Source organism: Caenorhabditis briggsae (genome assembly GCF_000004555.2).
Source record: "Caenorhabditis briggsae complete genome, chrII, whole genome shotgun sequence".
Taxonomy (NCBI): domain Eukaryota; kingdom Metazoa; phylum Nematoda; class Chromadorea; order Rhabditida; family Rhabditidae; genus Caenorhabditis; species Caenorhabditis briggsae.
The window spans coordinates 11,528,872-11,548,441 of NC_013486.2; the positions used below are offsets into that span (position 1 = coordinate 11,528,872).

At 36.7% G+C, this 19,570-nt stretch overlaps 5 protein-coding genes across 5 annotated transcripts in view; 3 read left to right on the forward strand and 2 right to left on the reverse strand.

The window, feature by feature from the left end:
* Positions 1 to 363: 363 nt before the first annotated feature.
* On the forward strand, positions 364 to 2,422 carry CBG20827 (the record flags this gene model as incomplete). The annotated part of the gene is made up of 6 exons (XM_045242716.1): positions 364 to 741; positions 787 to 1,037; positions 1,628 to 1,772; positions 1,820 to 1,907; positions 1,955 to 2,054; positions 2,296 to 2,422. 6 exons carry the CDS (start codon positions 364 to 366, stop codon positions 2,420 to 2,422), a joined length of 1,089 nt encoding a protein of 362 aa, XP_045097139.1.
* Positions 2,423 to 3,440: 1,018 nt separating this feature from the next.
* On the forward strand, positions 3,441 to 4,974 carry CBG20828 (the record flags this gene model as incomplete). The annotated part of the gene is made up of 4 exons (XM_045242717.1): positions 3,441 to 3,533; positions 3,912 to 4,289; positions 4,534 to 4,752; positions 4,798 to 4,974. The coding sequence occupies 4 exons, from the start codon at positions 3,441 to 3,443 to the stop codon at positions 4,972 to 4,974; spliced, it is 867 nt and encodes a 288-aa protein (XP_045097140.1).
* A 471-nt stretch (positions 4,975 to 5,445) lies between these two features.
* Cbr-cyp-37A1 lies at positions 5,446 to 8,002 on the reverse strand (the record flags this gene model as incomplete). The annotated part of the gene is made up of 8 exons (XM_045242718.1): positions 5,446 to 5,786; positions 6,238 to 6,541; positions 6,590 to 6,879; positions 6,926 to 7,025; positions 7,073 to 7,258; positions 7,592 to 7,710; positions 7,779 to 7,875; positions 7,922 to 8,002. 8 exons carry the CDS (start codon positions 8,000 to 8,002, stop codon positions 5,446 to 5,448), a joined length of 1,518 nt encoding a protein of 505 aa, XP_045097141.1.
* Positions 8,003 to 9,271: 1,269 nt separating this feature from the next.
* On the reverse strand, positions 9,272 to 12,174 carry CBG20830 (the record flags this gene model as incomplete). The annotated part of the gene is made up of 6 exons (XM_045242719.1): positions 9,272 to 9,399; positions 9,450 to 9,607; positions 10,475 to 10,615; positions 10,664 to 10,806; positions 10,852 to 10,928; positions 11,919 to 12,174. 6 exons carry the CDS (start codon positions 12,172 to 12,174, stop codon positions 9,272 to 9,274), a joined length of 903 nt encoding a protein of 300 aa, XP_045097142.1.
* Positions 12,175 to 16,939: 4,765 nt separating this feature from the next.
* CBG20831 overlaps positions 16,940 to 19,570 on the forward strand; it is a gene marked incomplete at both ends in the record, with an annotated part of 4,298 nt that continues 1,667 nt past the window's right edge. Inside the window, one exon of the mRNA XM_045242720.1 lies at positions 16,940 to 16,973. Within this exon, the coding sequence (XP_045097143.1) occupies positions 16,940 to 16,973 (34 nt within the window). The remainder of the gene's footprint in view (positions 16,974 to 19,570) is intronic.

Sequence of the window (19,570 nt, forward strand, 5' to 3'; positions counted from 1 at the left end):
TGTATCATTTGCATAAACTGTAAGTGGTTTACACAAGTCCTTGTGTTTGTTTTCAAATTGCTTCTCTTTCTTCTAGAAGTTTCTAGAAGTTTTGAACCTACTTTTGAATAGTAAACTGTAAAATGAGTTGATTTGCTGTAAAGGGAAGTAACATCTGAAAAAGTGTATATAAGACTTTAATTTCAGAGAAAACAACTATAGGAATCTGGTTTTCTTGTGGGCAAGGGGTTCCACTTGATCTTGAATATATCTTCTTCATTGATAATATAATTTGTCTCATTTCGTATTCTTGAATATTCTTGAATCTTCTTCCCCACCCCCCGATTCTCTACTGTTTCACTTCCAATCTTTCAATAGTTTCAGATGCATCCCAAACTCGACCCAATTCTAATTCTCTTTCCTTTTCTTCTTATCACCCCTTCCATTGCTCAGTTCACATCCCAAACGTATCCGGATCCTCGGTTAGATCCATTCTCATGTCGTTTGGCTCTTCCTTCACAAGTCTGTGATCCATCAGCGATTGTATCGGATGAAGAGAGAAGTCGATTGGTTCAAAGAGTCAATCAACTTCATTCATTGACTTCTGGCATCAAGAACACTTCTCCGTCATGTGCTTTGATGCCGGATAGAAATTTGGAGATCATTGTCGCCATTATCGACAAAATTGGATCAGTTCCAGGAGTTCCGATTGATATCGAGAAGTTCGCCAATAACTTAAAACGAAGATACCAAAACTTCCAGGTGATAAAATGAAGTAACAATACAATAAATTAAAATTGGATTCAGGATGTTGGAATGTGCGACACGACAGTTTTGATTGTCAATTCTCGTCAGGATCGTCAAGTGTTCACAGTTGCTGGAAGAGATGCAAAGATTTCAAAGGACACATTGAAATCTGCTTTTGAGAGAAATATCGGACATTTTAAGACAGGAAGATATGCTCTGGGACTGGAGGGAATGATTGAGGTCATTGTGGCAGCTTACTCGAATGCTCATATTGTACAAGTGCCAACTCCAGAAGCTTTCAGACCAACTGAGTGAGTTTTGATGATTTAATCGTTTTATAATCACCAGGACTGAAGGTGATACTAGCCAGGGTGTGTTTTTCAAAAGATATTTTTCGACTTCGAACGACATTTTGAAAAAAAAATACGAAATTTTAGCTCGAAACTTTTTCGAGAATTCGTTCCAACGTTCGAACCACGGAAGCTCAGTTCATTCAAGGTCATTTATCATGGTGGCCTAACTTTGCAAGTTGATTTTTTAGACCATCAGCTTTTTTGGCTTAGAAATGGTCTAAAATGACGCGAGTGTGTTTTCTCGGTCATTTTGACATGGTGGACTAACTTTTGCAAGCTGGGTTTTTGGGCCACCAGCTTTTTTGACTTAGAAATGGTGTAAAATGATCCTGTTGGATTTTCCATTTTCTAGACCATTTCTAGATCATTTCTACATGGTGGCCTATAAAACTCAACTTGCTAAAGTTAGGCCACCAAGATATACCCGTTTTCATCAGTACGAGTAACTGTGATCCACCCTGTAATTACTGTGATCCACCCTGCAACAACTTGAGATTACAAAAATAATTTATATTTTTCTAATCACCAAAGTTAAAACTTTTTTCCAGTTTTATGCCATCGGGACCATCCGCCGTCTCCGCTGTTGAATCCCAACCATTCCGTGCTGCTGGACTTCCAAACAGCGTCCAACCAGCCAAAAGACCATTCCCAGCGTTCAATTCCATCCAAGAAACTGTTGATGAAGATGATAAGGTTCGAAATTCCAAAAATTTTGGTATGATTGAACATCACTTTTCCAGGTATGGGTATCGATTCTTCAACAAGCCATGGCTAGATGCGGACAGAATGACGCCGACTTGCCGAAACATGTCAGAGCTGTTGTAGAAGGTTTGTTTTTTTTTTTCACTCTACAAAGTTTCCAATTTTCTTTGCAGAAGCCATGAACATTTCCCTGAAACTGATTTCTGACTCAAGGTACAACAAGATCGAAGAAGAAACCGAGGCCAATAAGGAAGTGCTCGGAAGTCGACAGAAGTAAGTGGAGGGAAAAGAAAAGGAATGACAAAAAAATCCTCGTAGAGTAATTGCACTACAGTAGTCTCTTTTTATGGCCCGCCGCAGAGCTGCCGCCCCCCCCCCCCAGTTTTCGTCATTTCTCGGGGAGTCTTTCTTGAAAGCCACTAAATGCATTAGTACATGTATTTATATCCCCTTTCATACTTCCAAAATTCTAAATTCCAAAAAAAAAATAAAAATTCGCTTATTCAATTTCCAGAGCTTGGGACTCGGCCACTGCTGAATTCATCCGTCCTCTCCTCCAAAAGTACCGTAATTCTGTTCTCTCTGGAGCAACCCAAACGTGTCCAGTCAGTGCTCCAGGAACGAGAAGAAGACATTTTTAAACTCTTTTCCAAGTTCTGGGATTTCTTGATTCTCTTTTTTTCTCTTTCAAATATCTGTAAATCCGAAATTCTTTTGTTTCTACGGGTACTGTCCTATATATTCCTAAAAAATAAATGTTGTTGTCTTCCCATATTTTTTTCCACGCTATCCTTCCACGACACCTTCCATTGAATTGTTCCCTTTGAAATTTTGGTCATTTTCTATTCCACTCTTTGCTTTTGATGCCACGTGGTTTACAGGTAAGAATCTAAAAATTGCGCTCGTTTGACAATATGTACGATTCAAAAATTTTCGAAAAATGAGTCATTGAGAACGCAAGTAACTTTTTTTGGTATTTTTCGGAATTTCTGATTCTCTGAATTTTTGAATTTCTGACTTTCTGAATTTCCGAATTTCTGATAAATTTCTGAATTTTTGAATTTCTGAATTTCTGAATTTCTAAATTTAAATTTTCAAAAAATGAGTCATTGAGAATGCAAATAAATGCACTCTCTCCGCCAGCTGGAATGATAATGAAAAACACAAAAACTGATAAAATAAATTGTATTGATTCACTAGGAAGGCATTTCCGTACCAAGCAAAAAAGCCAGCCAAAATTTCCGACGAAAAGCCAACAAAGTTTCGAATTTTTCCAAATGTCTGGGAGGTTTCCAAAGTTTTGAGTGTAAGTTTTCCTAATGCATTAGTAATGTGCTCCGTCCGTCCCTTTTTTCCTCATTTCTATCCGATCAAAATGCTCTTCTCATCCCGAAGAAGAGACAGAGAGAGTCATCATCACATTCACTTCCTCTCTATTCCCCTCTAGATCCAGTTTAATCCCCACTCTCCACCCACCGGAAGCTCTCGTTGGGCTTCAACTTTCAAAAATATTCAATTTTATTTTTTAAATTCCAACATTTTGTGCCTAACTCCAAACAATCTGATTTCTCCACAGCAACCAACGGTTTTCTTGGTGGCTGAATCGCCGAAAAAAGTCGTTGAGGAAGTTTTGGTAATTCTTTTGTGTGGAAAATCTAGATGAGCAATGCGCAAGTTAATAATAGTGATGTCAAAAATCTAAGGGTTCCCTATGAGGAGCAAAACAAGAAAATGAACTCTGATACACGGAGGGTTTTTTCAGAAGTTCAAAAACTCAAAAATTCAGAAATTCAGAAATTCGAAAATTCGGAAATTCGAAAATTCAGAAATTCAGACAATCAGAAATTTAGAAATTTAGAAATTCGGAAATCCCGGAAATTCAAAAATTTTGAAATTTCGAAATCCAGAAATTCAGAAATTCAGAAATTCAGAAATTCCCGAAACTCTGAAAAACGTATTTCAATTTCAGAAAATTGACAATTTTTTGAATTTCTTTTTCCGCTACACCTGTTTTTGTTTTGAAAAGTTTAGGACCTTTAAAGCCAGAAGTGAAAAATTGAAATATCTTAATCTAGGGAACTAAATATGAAAAATCTTCTCTAATTGTTTCCCAATTTCCAATAATTTCAGCGCGAGCCTCTCGACGATCAACCCGGATGCTGTGACGCGTTTCTCGGTCTCCTCCGAGCATGCGGTCTCATGTGCTACGTGGCATGTCCACCTGTCCCATCGGTGATCACCCGGAAATTGGCATTCCATCCACCAGAAAAAGGAATGACATATCGGATAGCAGTCAAATCGGATCCAGAGAAACGTTTCAAAAACATTCGTGGGTGTCGAGATGAGCCGATGCAGTTGGTGGTTAGGAATATGTCCAATGGAGCAGATTATGTTCATTCGGAACGAGAAGTCGAGGTGTTCTCGGTGACAACTGCCAACAACAATGAATTAGTTTGTATCAAGTGTACTCCGGATACCTATTCAGCTAATCCAGCTGTCGCCGAACAGGTTCGTTTTTTTTTTGAAGTTTTTATATTTACCGCATTCTCTATAACAGTCAACTTTGCGCTTAATCATTTCGGTTCCTATCAGAGATATCAAAAAATTTTTAACTAATAAATTATTGATCATAATTTAAGTAATATTTTGTTTGTTGATTACTTTTTGATATCTTGCACAGGAATCGAGATAAATAAGATCAGAGTTAAAGATTTGGGTGGGCTTCTGTTAGGCTTTACAGTAAATTTTTCAGGTAGTCCTTTTCTGCCAACCCAACTCATCGGATCTCGGCGGATTCCTTCAACCAAACTCGATGAATTTCGTCACCTATGCCAACGTTTTCGAGACGGATTTTTACGCATTTGACTATTCTGGATATGGATTCTCATCTGGAACACAAGGAGAGAAAAACGTTTACGCAGATATCAGAGCCGTTTATGATAAGATTCGAGAGACTAGACCGGATAAGAAGGTATGTGTCATAATCTATATTTTTAAATAATATTTTTAATTTCAGATTGTTGTCATGGGGTACAGTATTGGGACGACAGCAGCCGTCGATTTGGCATCAAGTAACCCTGAAGGGCTGGCCGGAGTTGTTCTGATTGCTCCGTTTACTAGTGGATTAAGACTGTTTTCAAGGAAACCTGACAAACCAGACACTTGCTGGGCAGACTCTTTTACTAGGTATTAATCCGATAGCCTGATTTTTTTCCTAAAATTTTATTTTTTCCGTTTTGACAAAGTGAATCGCATTGACACTCGAGTGCTTATATGTCATGGAGATTTAGATGAAGTGATCCCGCTGGCTCATGGAATGGCACTTTATGAGAAATTGAAGAATCCGGTACCTCCGTTGATTGTGCACGGAGCAAACCATCATACGATTCTCAGTGGGAAATATATTCACGTCTTCACTCGAATCGCAGGGCATGGTATTTTTTAAAAATTAAAATCTAGTTTTATATTTTTCAGATTTCTCCGCCACGAGACTCTAGTCAGCTCCCGATCGATGGAAGTGGAATCTCAGCAACAATCTCAAAATACGTCATCAAAGAAAACTACGGAGAGTCAAGAATAACCATTTGCCTTTCTTCACTGAAACTATACATACACGTGTACATGACCTATAAATGATTAAACATAATATAATTTATTTTATTAATTACTGTCTAATTGTGAATTTCAATGGGAATCCCATTGTAGGTCTTGTGATTGTTTCCGGTAGTGGAATATTCTCCCTGATTCCGACATCGGAATGTATTTGGAATCTTCGTAGGACCCATGATATTACTGTCTTTTCCTCCTGCATTGCGAATTTTTGACCGATACAGTTTCGGGGTCCCGCACTGAATGGAATGTAGGCATAGGCGTGTCGTTTGGCGATTTCGTCTTCATTGAATCTCTCTGGATCGTAGACTTCATGATTCTCATAAGTTCTTGGATTATTTTGAAGGAACGCCGGTGATACCATTACGGAACATCCTTTTGGAACAATTGTGCCATCTGTGAAACGTTGATTTTCGAACTACATACAGAACACCGTTGAAACTAAATTTTCAGTTGATCTTTGGCCATTATGACCACTTTCAGGAGTCTTGAGCTCCGCGGTCAAGTTTTAGGGCAATTTGAAAATTTTGGAGGTTATAAAACAGACCTAGATAAAAAACTTTACATTCACAGAGTTTTTTGAAAACTCCTGATTTTTCAGCTATTTACCGATTTCTGAAAAACACCCCACTTCTGCCCGAGTTTGTACTGAAAAGGTGACAAAACAGATGTCTTTCAGAAGTCGACAAATATCTGAAAAACTAAGAACTTTCAAAGAATTCTGCGAATGCAAAGTTTTCAATCTAAGTCTGTTTCACACTCTCAAAAATTTTCAAAGTGCTCGGAAAATTCACAGCTGAGCTCCATACTACGGAAAATTGTCCAAAAGCGAAAAACATCTTCTTACCAATTTCAAACTCCTCCTCCACTGATCTTGCAATCTGCGGAACGGATGGTCTCATTCTTAGTGCTTCTTTTACACACTTTTCCAAATATTTCATCTTCTTCAAATCATCGACAGTACATTCTCTTGGAGATCCTTCGAAAATTTGATCCAGCTCTTCATGACACTTTTTCTGATACTCCGGACTATTAGCGAGACACCATAGGGACCATCCGATTCCAGCAGACGTTGTGTCGTGTCCTTCAAACATAAATGTGTCAACTTCTTCCCGGATGTCCTCGTATCCAAGACCACCTTCATCCTTTTTCTTTAAGTTCAAAATTCAACAAAATTCAACAAACTTTCAAAAACTCACATCAATGAGCATATCCAAGAACGCCTTCTTCTTATTTTTGTCCTCTGAAAACCCTACAGATTCCTCGTGTTCTCTCAATTTCCCTTCGATAACTTTCTTTGTGAATGAAGTGACAATGTCCAGATTCCTCTGAAAATCAGCTTCATATCCAGATAAGTGCCGAATAGGTTTGATCCATAACCAAGGCATTCTCTGATATTTGAATGCCAAACTATTCATTTCATTCACTGCCATCACATATGGATGAGTATGATTTGTTTGGGCACTGACTGTCGTTCCCATTGCGGTTTCTGAAGTATTTGATTTTTTAAAAATTTAGTTCTAATCGAAATTCACCACAAATAATATCCAATGCGCATCTTTTGATGTATGGGAATGCATCAAATGTGTTATCCTTGGCATATCTCATTTCGTCTTCCAGCTGCTCCAGAAGGATCTAAATTGTTATTTTCAGTGAAAAGGTATTGTTTTTTGAAAATCTACCTTTCCCTGATTATCGAAAACTGCCTGGAAATCAATGAGAACATTGAAATGGAATGATGGAGTCATCATCTTTCTTCTTCCTCTCCATTTATCTCCACTGGCAAGAAGAAGGCCGGTTCCAAGCCATGGAAGGAAGATGTCGTATTCGCTACTCTTATTGATCAGAACATTGCTTTCGAGAACTTTCTGGAAAAATTATCATTTTTGTTTTTGGCTCCGCAGTCACTTCGAAACTGCGACCCTTTCGAAACCTGTTCTTTCGAAACCGGTCATTTCAAAACCGGGGTAATACAGGTGAATGAATAAATTTCAGACTACAAAAAACAACTTTAGGGTTTTCAATTACTATTTTTCTGATAGAATACAGTCTGAAAGTCGGAAAAATCCACAACGTAGTTTTTTCAATTTTTTCTATCAGAAGACCGTATGATAGTTTTTGCAGAGCCTGATTTTTAGGAATTCAAAAAACCTGGATTTTGAAAGTGTCTGTGAAGCTCAGTTTTGCATTGAAAAGTTTACCTTGCTAGCTTCAGGAGTCAAAATGATAACCATTGGATATGGTCCCATCCAGAACTTTGCAAGGGATGCTCCCTTGGAAGAATATTCCAGACCCCAATTATAGAGCTGTAGTGCAAATTCTGAAAATTTTTGTGATGAATTTATTTCACTTTCAGGAATTTCTGGTCCAGATAAAAAATCAACTCACCAACTGGATCCATTTTGAATTGCCAAGTTGTTCCTAACAATGGCAATGCATAGGGACCATCAATTTTGTCCATCAACTCATACAACCTTTTCCTTTCCTGAAGAAATCGCTGTGATCTGGCTCCATAAACTTAATCAACTTACCTTCACAAACTTTCCAATTTTCCCCAAATTCAGTAACACATAAAGTATGACAAGAGCCACCAAATACACGGCGAATCCCATTTCGCAGAAATCAGTCTGAAAATTTCAAAACCAATTTCTATATAAAGCAGTTTGAAAGTGTAGTATAGTTGTTTGTATTGGGAGAAAGACATGTGGTTGAGCTGATAAGGCCAGTCTTTCAACTTGGTAGTTTTTGAGACTAGAAATGGCTAGAAAACGTTTTAATGAGTGATGAGCAATCAAGATAAAACTAGATGTGCAGTTTTTTTAGATTCTGTAATTACAGAGTGTATTTAGATACTTGTGAAAAGTATTAATGTAAAAGCAACATTCGGGATGGCGCACAATTTACCGGACTGATAGAAATGGGTATATCTTTAGACATGAGCATCTTGGAAGCACGAAAATTAGTAGAAATATAATTTTACATTTGATTCAAAACTGCTAAAATTTTCAAACCGATTCCTCAAGCTTATGTATTGTTATGATTGTCCAAAGATGAACGGCGTAATATTTCCTGTGATTTTCATGAGAGGAAGCAACTTTGGCAAGCGATAACTCAGCTCAAAGTTGATCAAATAATTTGAAACTTTGCCAGTTTACTGATGAATTATCAGAATTAATATAATTCAATTTTGAGCCCAGTAAAATGCGTTACTCAAAAGTTATGATAGTTCAAACTTTAGTCTGAGTAATTATGCGCCACCCTGTTGAACAAGTTTAGGTGGTTTTCAAAGTAGAAATGGAGAAGAAATAATTTTAAATTGGTATTTTTTTGAAGCTGTATCGAAAACAAATAGATCATGGCTGAAATTCAGTAATCCAGAATTCCAAAAAATTAGAATTTCAAAATTTCAGAAACTCATAATATCTGAAATTCGGAAATTCGGAAATTCTGAAATTTGAAAATAACTACTTAAAACTTTTTCAAACACGGAAATCTAGCAAACTCCAAAACCATAAGGCAAGCAGCAAAATGAAATGATTTCGCTGAAAATGCCTATTTATCATTTTCTGCAAAAATGTGTACTTTTAAAAAGTAGTATTGACCTCTTTTTCTCTGCAGAGGAAATTTATTCTTTCTTGTTCAAAATGACTCTAAAAATGCTCGATCACAAACAAAAAACCTACAAACAAATCGACTCGATCATGATAAAATGATAAGAAGAAAATGAGAAGAGCAGCAAGAGAAAATTGAATTCAAAAACCATTTATAATCAAACAAAAAAAAGCACCATGAAGTGGTAAAAACAATGAAATGGAAACCCGTGATTTGTCAGCAGTGTTTTGGTAGTTTCAGCATGAGAAAAGAAAAATCAGAGCAAAAAACTAGAAATCATATCCAAAAAGAATGTAATCATGTTCATACAAGTATCGGAATATCCGGAAGAGATCCTCGTCTTTTCTCACTTTCTCCATTAGTTTGATTTCTTCTTCAGTCAACTCCATTGGAATTTCTGTAAATTTCAAGCTAGAAATGAAGGGAGGGATATGTAAACTGTCTTACTTAAAACTTCTTCCTTTATTACTTTCAGAGCATCTTGAGGTACCCCCTGTTGACCTAGAATCTTATTCAATTTGTCTGTAAACTTTATCATTTCCGTCTGATTCGCTCCAATTTTCAGCGATTCCACTCTCGGAAATTCTCGATTGTAATGGCAGTTCCTGCAATTTCAAAACTTTCCAATCTTTACGTCCTCAGACAGCCAAGGTGTCTCTACATGTTGGCGTTCGGCTAGTATTTTAGCGAAACCTGTCCTTTTTCTATCCTCACCAGACGTAAGGAATAGAAGTTGACCGAGCGACCCTATCAAATTGAGCGGCCGACACCTCCCGGGTTCCGCCGCCCACTATACTTTGTGTGGGCTTCGCGGCAAGAGAGTGTGCAAGTCGGAGATGCGCAGCGTAGGAGCGATTTCTCTATTGTATTTTCACTGTACTCACCAACTTTGAGGGCTGAAATGGTTGGTAATATAGGTTCGTGTTCTTCCAGCGAGTCCTTGCGCCACTTTTTCATGTTCTTTTATTAATTTTCTCATGAAACATCCAACATTTTCGTTGCAATTCATACATCTCTTGTCTCTAAAAATATACATTTTCGTTGAAATATTATTCTGGTACAAAAATTCGTAGTTATGGAAGAGAAGCATCAGTGGCCATGGCTGAGAGTCCTACTACGAGAACTTGACTGAAAACGCGCGAAAACGAAAAAAAATCCGGAAAAAGAAACATGTTACTTTTGTTGTTGCTGCGGGACCTTCGGCCACGGCCACCGGTGTTTCTCTTAAACATCTCTCATTCTTGCATACTGTAAAACCTGTAATAGACTGGCTCCCACACTGTCAGCTTTGAGCTCAATTATATCCTGGAAAAGATATCAAAAAGTGGTCAACTGGTAAAATGTTTCTGATATTTTGATAAAGAATTTATTAGTTGGCAACTTTCTCATATCTCCAACAGGAACCGAGATAAATTGGCTCACAGTTAGGGGCCCTTCTATTACAGGTTTTACGATAGCAGCATAATACTTACCGTTGACAATGCCTCATAAAAGATCGTGCGAATCGTTCCAGAGGATGTTGGACAAATGCAACTCTTCGAATTTTATTTGTTATGTATTTCTTCCACTGCTTCCAGTCTGGCAGATAGAACATTTTATCCTGGGAACAGAGTCTGGAATTTAGGATTTCAAAATAGAACATTCAGTAAAAAAAACATTACCCATTCTCGACTAAATCCTGAGAAATGGTCTTATTGGCCGCTGTGAATAGTGTCGAATTGTGAATGTAACAAAAGATGGCAGTGCTCATTTCCGGGAAATTTCCGTTTATAGTGCACCCCGAAATTTTGTATTTTGGAACAAACTGAAATAAAAAAATTTTTTTGCAAGAACGAGAAAAGAATCTTACATTTTCTATCCGATATCCTTCTGCAAACGGCGGAAGTGTCTTCAATAAGTCTGGCATCCACCAAACCCTTTTTCTGTCTGCAAAAAATTGTTTGATGATCCAAAAAGTGCGGAAGGTGGGAAAGTTTAGGCAATTTGGACTTATGTTCAAACATCAAGCGCCTGAAGGATTAGAGAATTACTGTAGTGGCGCACAATTGCCCGGACCGGTAAAAATGAATATATCTTTGGACATAAGTGTCTTGGAACCTCGAAAATTGGTAGATATATAATTTTACGTTTGATTCAAAGCGATCGCTTAAGCGACAGAAATTTTCAAAGCGATTCCTCAAGTCTAGGTAATGTTATGATTGTCCTAAGATGAACGGTGTGATTTTCAGGAGATGATTTTATGCTAGTACAAACTTTGGTCCGGGTAATTTAGCGCCACCCTGTACAGCACATTTTCTTGGATTACCAATTTTGTCATTTTGGTTTCAGCTATTATGTTTTGTAAGAGACGCCGTAAAACCTGTATTAGAAGAGCTGGCTTTTCTACTGTTCCAAGGTAGCTCCGCAGCAAGGCTGTGCAAATCGCGGCAGCGGCCGGCCGTGATTGAGGCCGTGGGTAGGTTGCCGTGGACTAATCAGTTCGTTCTTTCGAAAAAAACAAACCGTATCCTACCTGTCCTAGAAGTACCTTTTTCAAAAACCCGCGATTGGCCGTGGCACAGCCTTACTCCACAGGGCCATTCTATTAGAGAGGCACTTCTTTGTTTCCCGGGGCCATTTTTTCCAAAAACGTTTATCAAAAAATTAGGTTTATTTTCGTTCGAAATTCATAACAATTTATCGACTTTACCTAAATTGAGCAAGTTTCAACAAATTTCTGTAAAATTTCGAAATTTCCGGAATATTTTTAACTTCAAACAACACATTTTGAAGTGGGCCCTTATATTAGAGGGGTGCCTCAGTTAAAGGGGCTCTTCTAATAAAGGTTTTATGGTACTTTTAATAACTGTTGGAACTTTTCGTAAGATCATAGTATGGAATCAGTTTTATTAACACTATTTTCAAAAATCGACTCACTTGGATCTTCAATTCTGATTGGCTGCTGAATTACTTCTGGCGGATCATGAAATTGTGACCATGCACCCCATATTAAGCTGGCACAAATCAAAATCGGTATCACCCAAAATAATCGATTTGATGGTGGAGGTGGCTCGTGACTTCGTGATGCTGACATTCTTTTGTATTGAACTGGAAGTTCTCCGACTGGCGGAGGTGGAGGAGTTTCCGGGAGCGGTGGAGGCTTCTCACTTTCATTTCTGGTCCGTTTTACCATGTCCTGAGATTTTAAGGATCTTTATTTGAAGTGAATATTGAGAAAGGTCTAGAAAACTAAGAAGATGATCTCGACAACTATGAAACGTTCGGACGAGAATTATATATAGAAAGCTTTTTTAAACAGTTTTCACACCTTCTAGAAAAGGTTATGAATTGTAATTTTACAGCCATGGATTTCAAAGAAAAGGAACATTTTATAGTCTAAAAACTGTCTGAGACTAAAAAATTCCATGGCAAAGATCATGCCCAAAAAAGAGAGGGGAGTGAAATTCCAAGATTTTCCAACAGATAATAAAAAAATTTCGATGGTGACGCAATTTGGGGAAGGAACAAGTTCCGAGTTACAATAGGTTGAGAGTGGAAAAAATTTCAAAAACTTTGATGAGAAGCGAAGTGAAGCAATATGAATCATAACTTGTAATTTCCTTGAAACAGATTTTTCGAGAGAAACACCTGTTATAGAAGGGCCCCAACACTGTCGATTTCGAGCTAATTTTTCTTTGCTCCTGTGCAAGATATCAAGAATGTGTCAACTTATAAAATGTTTGTAATATTATGATAAACAGTTTAACACATTGTTATATCTTTGACAGGAACCAAAATAAATTGGCTCGAACTTTATATGCCGCAAAACTTGCTACAGAATGGCTCCCACACTGTAAACTTTAACCTGATTTATATCGGTTACTGTAAGAGATATCAAAAAGTGATCATCTGATAAAACACCTCTGACAATATGGTAAACATTTTATATTATGCTTGTCTGAGAAAAAAAGGTTAGAGAGTATTTTTTGCAGTCTGAGTACGGTAGCGATATCGAAGCGGAGAGCCTAAATAGCACACATAAGGTGGAGACACAGACACTTTTTCTCTGCGTCTCAACCTTTTTTTCTCAGACAAGGATAATAAGTTGACAACTTTTTCATATCTTTGACAGGAACCGAGATAAATTTCGTCAAAGTCAAAAGTTAGGGGCTCGTCTATTGCAGGTTTCACGGTACAAAAAAGCTACAATTTAAAAGGTATCTAATCAATTTTTCTGTTATGAACAAAAAAAACCTAAACATATCAATAAAATAAAATCTTGATCGATTCTTCCAGTTTCCTACACTCTTTCTAATCATCCGATACATGATCAGGTGGGATTATATGATGCTTGGATTGATGATCTGTGATAATTTTTTTGTGGATCAAAAATAGAATAAAACTGTTATGAGTTTACAAAAGTTCTTTGATGAGGGAAGTAATAGGGATGTATCCTAAAGGTTCCCAGACCATAAACGGAAAATATTGTAGTGCATGTATTGCGTAAATCGAATAGGTGAGAGATGTTTCAAGTTTTCTGTCCATCTTCATTTTGTATGTCTAAACCTCTTCGGATTGAAAACTATTTTTGCAATGTTTCGAGGAAGCAAGAAGCCAACGAAACATCTGTATGGTCAGTAGACCATGTCTTTTATAATGGCAGAAAATGATGATGATGCCATTTGAGGAAGACACGGTGACTCAAAATGTAAATAGAAGTTTGCAACTTTTAAAAGCGTTTTTTAGGATTTGAATTGGATAGCATACGATTAGACGAATTTGCAAATGAAGGTTAAGTATTACACTAGTACAAAATCGGAGCAATGGCCGTGGCCAAAGGTCCCACAGGGACAACTACCGTAACCTAAAAATATTTGTTATTTTCAGTATTTTTTTTAATCCCAAAAAAGTCGGAAAGTTAAATATTTTGATTGCAAAAAATTGACTGAAAATGTGTGGAACTCGAGAAAATGAATCCGGAAAATGAAATTTTCTTTAGGATACGGTAGTTTTCGTTTTGGGACCAATATAGTTAATTTACAGGTTTTAGGAACAAAAATGTCTAATAGTTACCTGAATTCTGATTGTGAGACAGCATGTGCGATTGCCTGGTGTCACCATCGGATGGAATCTAGAAAGCAGTTTTATTTTAAATGCGAGGTGTTTTTTGAATTTTGAGCTATTCAAAAATTCAAAAATGCTCAATTTAAAGAAATTTAGGGTGTTAGGGAAACTTAAAACTTGCTGAAGTACAGTAAAACTTGATATAAGGGCCTCCCACTATTCAGTTTGAGATAAATTAGGTGCTCAAAGATGACAGTTTAGGTTTTTTATTAGAGCGTTTACGGTTATGCGCCATCCTACATACTTGCATTTTAAGCTAAATTATCTTAATTTCTGTGAAAGATAACAAAAATGTGTCGACTGACAAAAATTTTTTGATATTATGATAAAGAATTTATCAGTTGACATATTTTTGATATCTCTTACAGTAACCAAGATAAACTGGCTCCAAGTTGAAAGTTAGGGGGCCCATTTATTACAGGTATTACGGTAAGTGGAAAAACTAACAAGTTTGTTTAATGTTAAGCAAAACATTAAAATTTCTCAATTTTTCAAAATACAGTATTTTTAGATTGGAAAAAATAAACTGTAAAAACAAATAAATGTGAAAAAGGGTGCGCTTTTTGGATCAAAAGTTGGAAAACTTTCAGTAAAGCTGAAAAGAAATGATTTTTACTCTAAAAATTATCAATTTCTCAGAACAAATCAAAAAACTGAATGCTCAATCAAAAAGCTCCACCGAAATATCAACAAATCAGCAGACCACTGTTCCGCCCGAAAAAAGAACATGTTGATAAAAGATAAGAAGCCTAGCGGGAGATATCAGGAACCTTTCAAAAATTGTCGTGTCACTCATAAATGCGTATCCAAGAGAGATAGAAACATCCAGAGGACACAAAACATTTATCTTCTCTCCTATTCAATTTTTCCCTCTCTTCGATTTTTGCCAAAACGAGATTCCCCTGGTGCCCCCCGCGCACTTCTTCTCATTTCTACACACCGTTATTGCTTATCCTTCGTTTTCCGAAAACAGAATTTTGGAGATTTAGAGAGAATAAAAGGAGAAGAAGCTGAAGAAGTGGTGGAGAAGAAGATGGCGTAATCATTGGGATATCGGAAAAATCAAAGCCTAGTGAGTGAGTGAGTGAATGGCTTGCGTAATGTCTTTTGCGCAGGAGGTGAAATGATAATAAATTATTGTTAAACTGATAGAAAACGAAAGATACATATCAGAGACCAAATGTGATGGTGGGAAAGTTTTTAGAAAATTAGCAAAAATGGAATAGAAACATTCTTATCAACTTCACAGAGCTCAGAGTATCACCGTAAACGCTGTAATAGAGTGTCACTCAAACTGTCAAATTTGAGCTCAATTATCTCATTTCCTGTCAGAAATATCAAAAAGTTATTAATCTGAAAAAATGTTACTGATTTCATGATCAATATTTTATCAGTTGACCACTTTTTGATATCTGTCACAGGAATGGAGATATATGAGCTCAAAGTTGAGGGCTCTGGTGCCACTCTCTTAGAGTGTATATGGTATTCTTCTAAACCGACTGATCAAAAATCGTCGAAAAGAGGAGTTTCTGAAATTTTTGGTAATCAATTTTGACTTCTTTTTCAAGAAAATTCGGTCTAGAAAAATTTGCATCAGAAAATCGATTGTAAAAATGAATGCTCTCTGAAAAAATACCGTAAAACCTGTAATAAAACAATAAATGACGCCATAACTTTCAACTTTAAGCTCAATTATCTCGGTTCCTGTCAAAAATATAAAAAAGCTATCAACTGGAAAATTGTTCATCATAATGTCACAGCCATTTTATCAGTTGACAAAATTTTGATATCTTGCATATGAGCCGAGAAAAGTTAACTCAAACTGGACAGTGTGAAGGCGCTTCTATTACAGGTTTTACGGTAGAATTCTGGGTGACTGCAAACCTTCGGGTTTCCCTAATAAGCGACCAAAAATTATGAAACGATTGTAATCTCTGAAAATTTTGGAAAATCCCAGAGATAGTTTATTCTAAATATATATTTTTGAAAAACTGGAATGAACATGAACTTTGCTTATGTTTTTTGTAATGTATATATCTCGGTCTCTGTGAAAGATATCAATAAGTAGTCAACTGATAAAATGTTTATGATATTATGATGAAAAATGTATTAGTTGACAACTTTTCAATATCTTTGACAGGAACCGAGATAAATTGGCTTAAAGTTGAAAGTTAGGGGGCCCTTTTATTGCAGGTTTTAAGGTGTTTTGAATTCCCGAAAACAACGTTTTCAATTTCAGATTTTCAGATTACAAATCAATCTCGAAAAAAAATAATTTCAAGAGAAATTTCGAGAATAAAAAGGTTACAACAGAAACTTCAAACAAGAAGCGTTCCCCAAAAAGATTCCCCTCAAAAAAAGAACAATCTGAACTACGAGATCTTTTCGGAATTTTTCTAGACACACCTAATTATTGCTTCGAAGATTTACACACCTTTTTGTCTCCCGCTGGTTATCTAGATCATGGATCTTTTTTCGGATATCTTGAATTCAAAAAAAAAAAAGAAGAAACAAGCATTATTAGTAAAGGGTTATGTAATGACACAAACATTGTCTCTGTCATCTGTCTTCCAAAAAGTCACCAAAAGCCAAAAAAAAAATTAAAAGAACCTGCCCTCGTGATGCATACGTAGATGGGAGAGGCAACGGTCTATAGATCTGATCCTCTCTTTTCTGCCGTTTAACAATATCTAATTTGTCCATTCCATTTCTCTTTGGCTTTTCCCTTTCTACCTGATTTCCGCACTTTTCAAGGTAGCCCACACGTTTATCAGCTAGCGTATAGCCCTGTTGTCACTCTTATCAATTTTTCAGACTGGTGTGTGTCTAGTGTGATGGGATTGGAATCTGATCCTATTAAACAGCTAGGTAGGTATCTGTGGAACTTTTTCTAGGGTTGTCACATTGTATTTAGTGTACAAAAGAACACCCTTTCTTTTCAATAAGCTTTTTCCGAACCAGGCGCTCATGAGACACTTAACAAGGATTTCATCTATTGTACTGACCTTTATTTTCCGGAAGTTATTGACTTTTTACGTAGTGGAGGAAGATGAGGAATTATTATTATTGGAAAGAAAATTGGAAATCTGGACAAACACAAAAACCACAGAATTTTCAAGATTTGTTCAGAAAGTGAGCTGCTCGTAACTGAATATTATTTAGCTTTGATTTATTTAATTCAGAATTTCAGAATTCTGAAAATCGACAGTTTTCGAGAATTTGAAATATACAGTAAAACCTGTATTAGAAGGGCCGGCCCTTCTATTTTTCGTGGGTCCCTAGGGGGGCACTTCAATTAGAGGGGCCCTTCAATTAGAGGGGGCACTTGTATTTTTCGTGGGTCCTCTGAGAACGGATCTTCTATTGGAGGGGCATCATTTTTAGTGGAAATTTCGTTTTTCTACTAAAAATCCATTACGATTTCTACATAAAAAAAAGCAAAAAACTGGCACCTGAAAATTTCGCGGGCGCCGTTTGTGTCGATTTACGAGGCCTCGCCCTTGAATCCGCTATCGTATCAAACGAAATTGATTTCTTTGAATTTAGTGGGATTTAAATTCAGATTTCTTGGTAAGATGTTGATCGCTAGGATTTTTAGGATTTTTAATTCAAAAAATCCATGCTTGATTGTGAAAGCTGCCCGAGCGAGAAAAACATCTGTATTAGAGCAACGACATTCGAATTCTCAGGTGTCAGTATTTTTTCAAATCAGACAGTATTTCAATCGAAACAACAGAAAGAAACGGCTGAAAACCAATGAAGGAAGTCAAAGGGGCACTTCAATAGGAGGAGGTACTTCAAATAGAGGGAGCACTTCTATTTTTCGTGATGCCTCTAGGGGGACATTTCAATTAGATGGGCCCTTCAATTTCAGGGGCCCTTCTAATACAGGTTTTACGGTATACAGTAAAACCTGTATTAGACGGGCCCCTTTAATAGAAGGGCCCTTCTAACAGGAGGGCACCGATGGGGCTTGCATTTAAGTACGTTTTCGGTAAAAAATATTTCGAAAATCCCGCAATTTTACAGAAATTTGATTGAAACCTTCATTTTTGCTCAAAAACTTGTTTGATTTTAATGAAATTTGACAGATTTTCATAAATTTTGAACGAAGGGCACCCTTCAATTGAAGGGCACCTGCAATAGAAAGGCCTCCGCAGGTACCTCGGAACAATAGAAGAGCTGGCCCTTCTAATACAGGTTTTAAGGTACATTGCTCTCTTGAATTTTCAAAATTTTCGTGAATTTTCAAATATCCTGAAACTTCCTGGAATTTTTGAATTTTTTTTTGAATTTTCAAATCTTTGCGTTTTTGGAAAATTTTCGGAATTTTTGGATTTCCTGAATTTCTAAATTTTTAGGGAAATTTCTGAATTTAAAAAATTCGACTTTTCGAGTTTCTGAATTTCCGAATACCCGACGAGAGGCAAACCTTTCAGCAAATCCTGTAAAAGAAGGCCCTCAAACTGTAAAGTTTAAGCTCATTTATCTCAATTTCTATAAGAGATATCAAAAACGTGTCAACTGGCAAAATAGTTTTGATATTGTGATAAACTTTTTATCAGTTGACAAATTTTTATATATCTTTTACGGAAATCGGCGGCATAATTGAGCTCAAAGTGCAAGTATAGGGTGTATTTCTATTAGAGTGTTTATGGTAGTTTTCTTTATTTGAGCCAGATTTGAGCCAACTTTGAGAATCTGGAAAGTAGGTCAGCAATATGAAAACCATAAGACGATATTTACTTTTGTAGTCGACCCATTTATTTTAATGCAAATCGCATTGGTTTATCTCTCCCAATCTAATTTCCACGTTTCCTAAAAAGATAAAACAGTTTTGTCATCATAATCACCGTCAGTGTGATTCACAACGTTAACTTCTTTATGATTCGATGGTGAGTTTGTTTATTTCCTGTCCCGCTTTTTTTTAACCGCCAAAAGGTCTCCAATCTCGGAAGATGCTAAAAACTTTATTGGATAACGACACGGTCCTATTTTCTTTTGGCACCGAATAAAGATTTTCAGTTACTAATATTTCGAATTTCAGCATGTACCAATTGTAAAAAATAGCAGGAAAAAAACACTAAAACGGAGTAGCCGAACAACAAAAAAGTCGAAAGGACCAGCTGGGAGCAAACGGAATTCCAGTCGAAAAAATTAGGTGAACTGAAGAAATCAATTGGATTTCTCATGGATAGTATTTAGAATCACTTTGGTCAACTCATTAGGAATCCCGGAAACTAGATCGTCCTGTTAGTTTTCAGTAAACATGTTTCTTCCGTTGAGAAACCGCTTGGTAGTACAAAAACCAAGATCAGATATGAAAATTTCGGTCATTGACCCACTTTTAAATCAAAATTCTGGCACAAAAAGTGAAATTCCGTCAAAAATCTCAGGTGGTCCTAAAGATATTGAACGGCTGAAAAAGTGAGTTTTGGGCCGTGTACCATACTTGTAACGGGCCG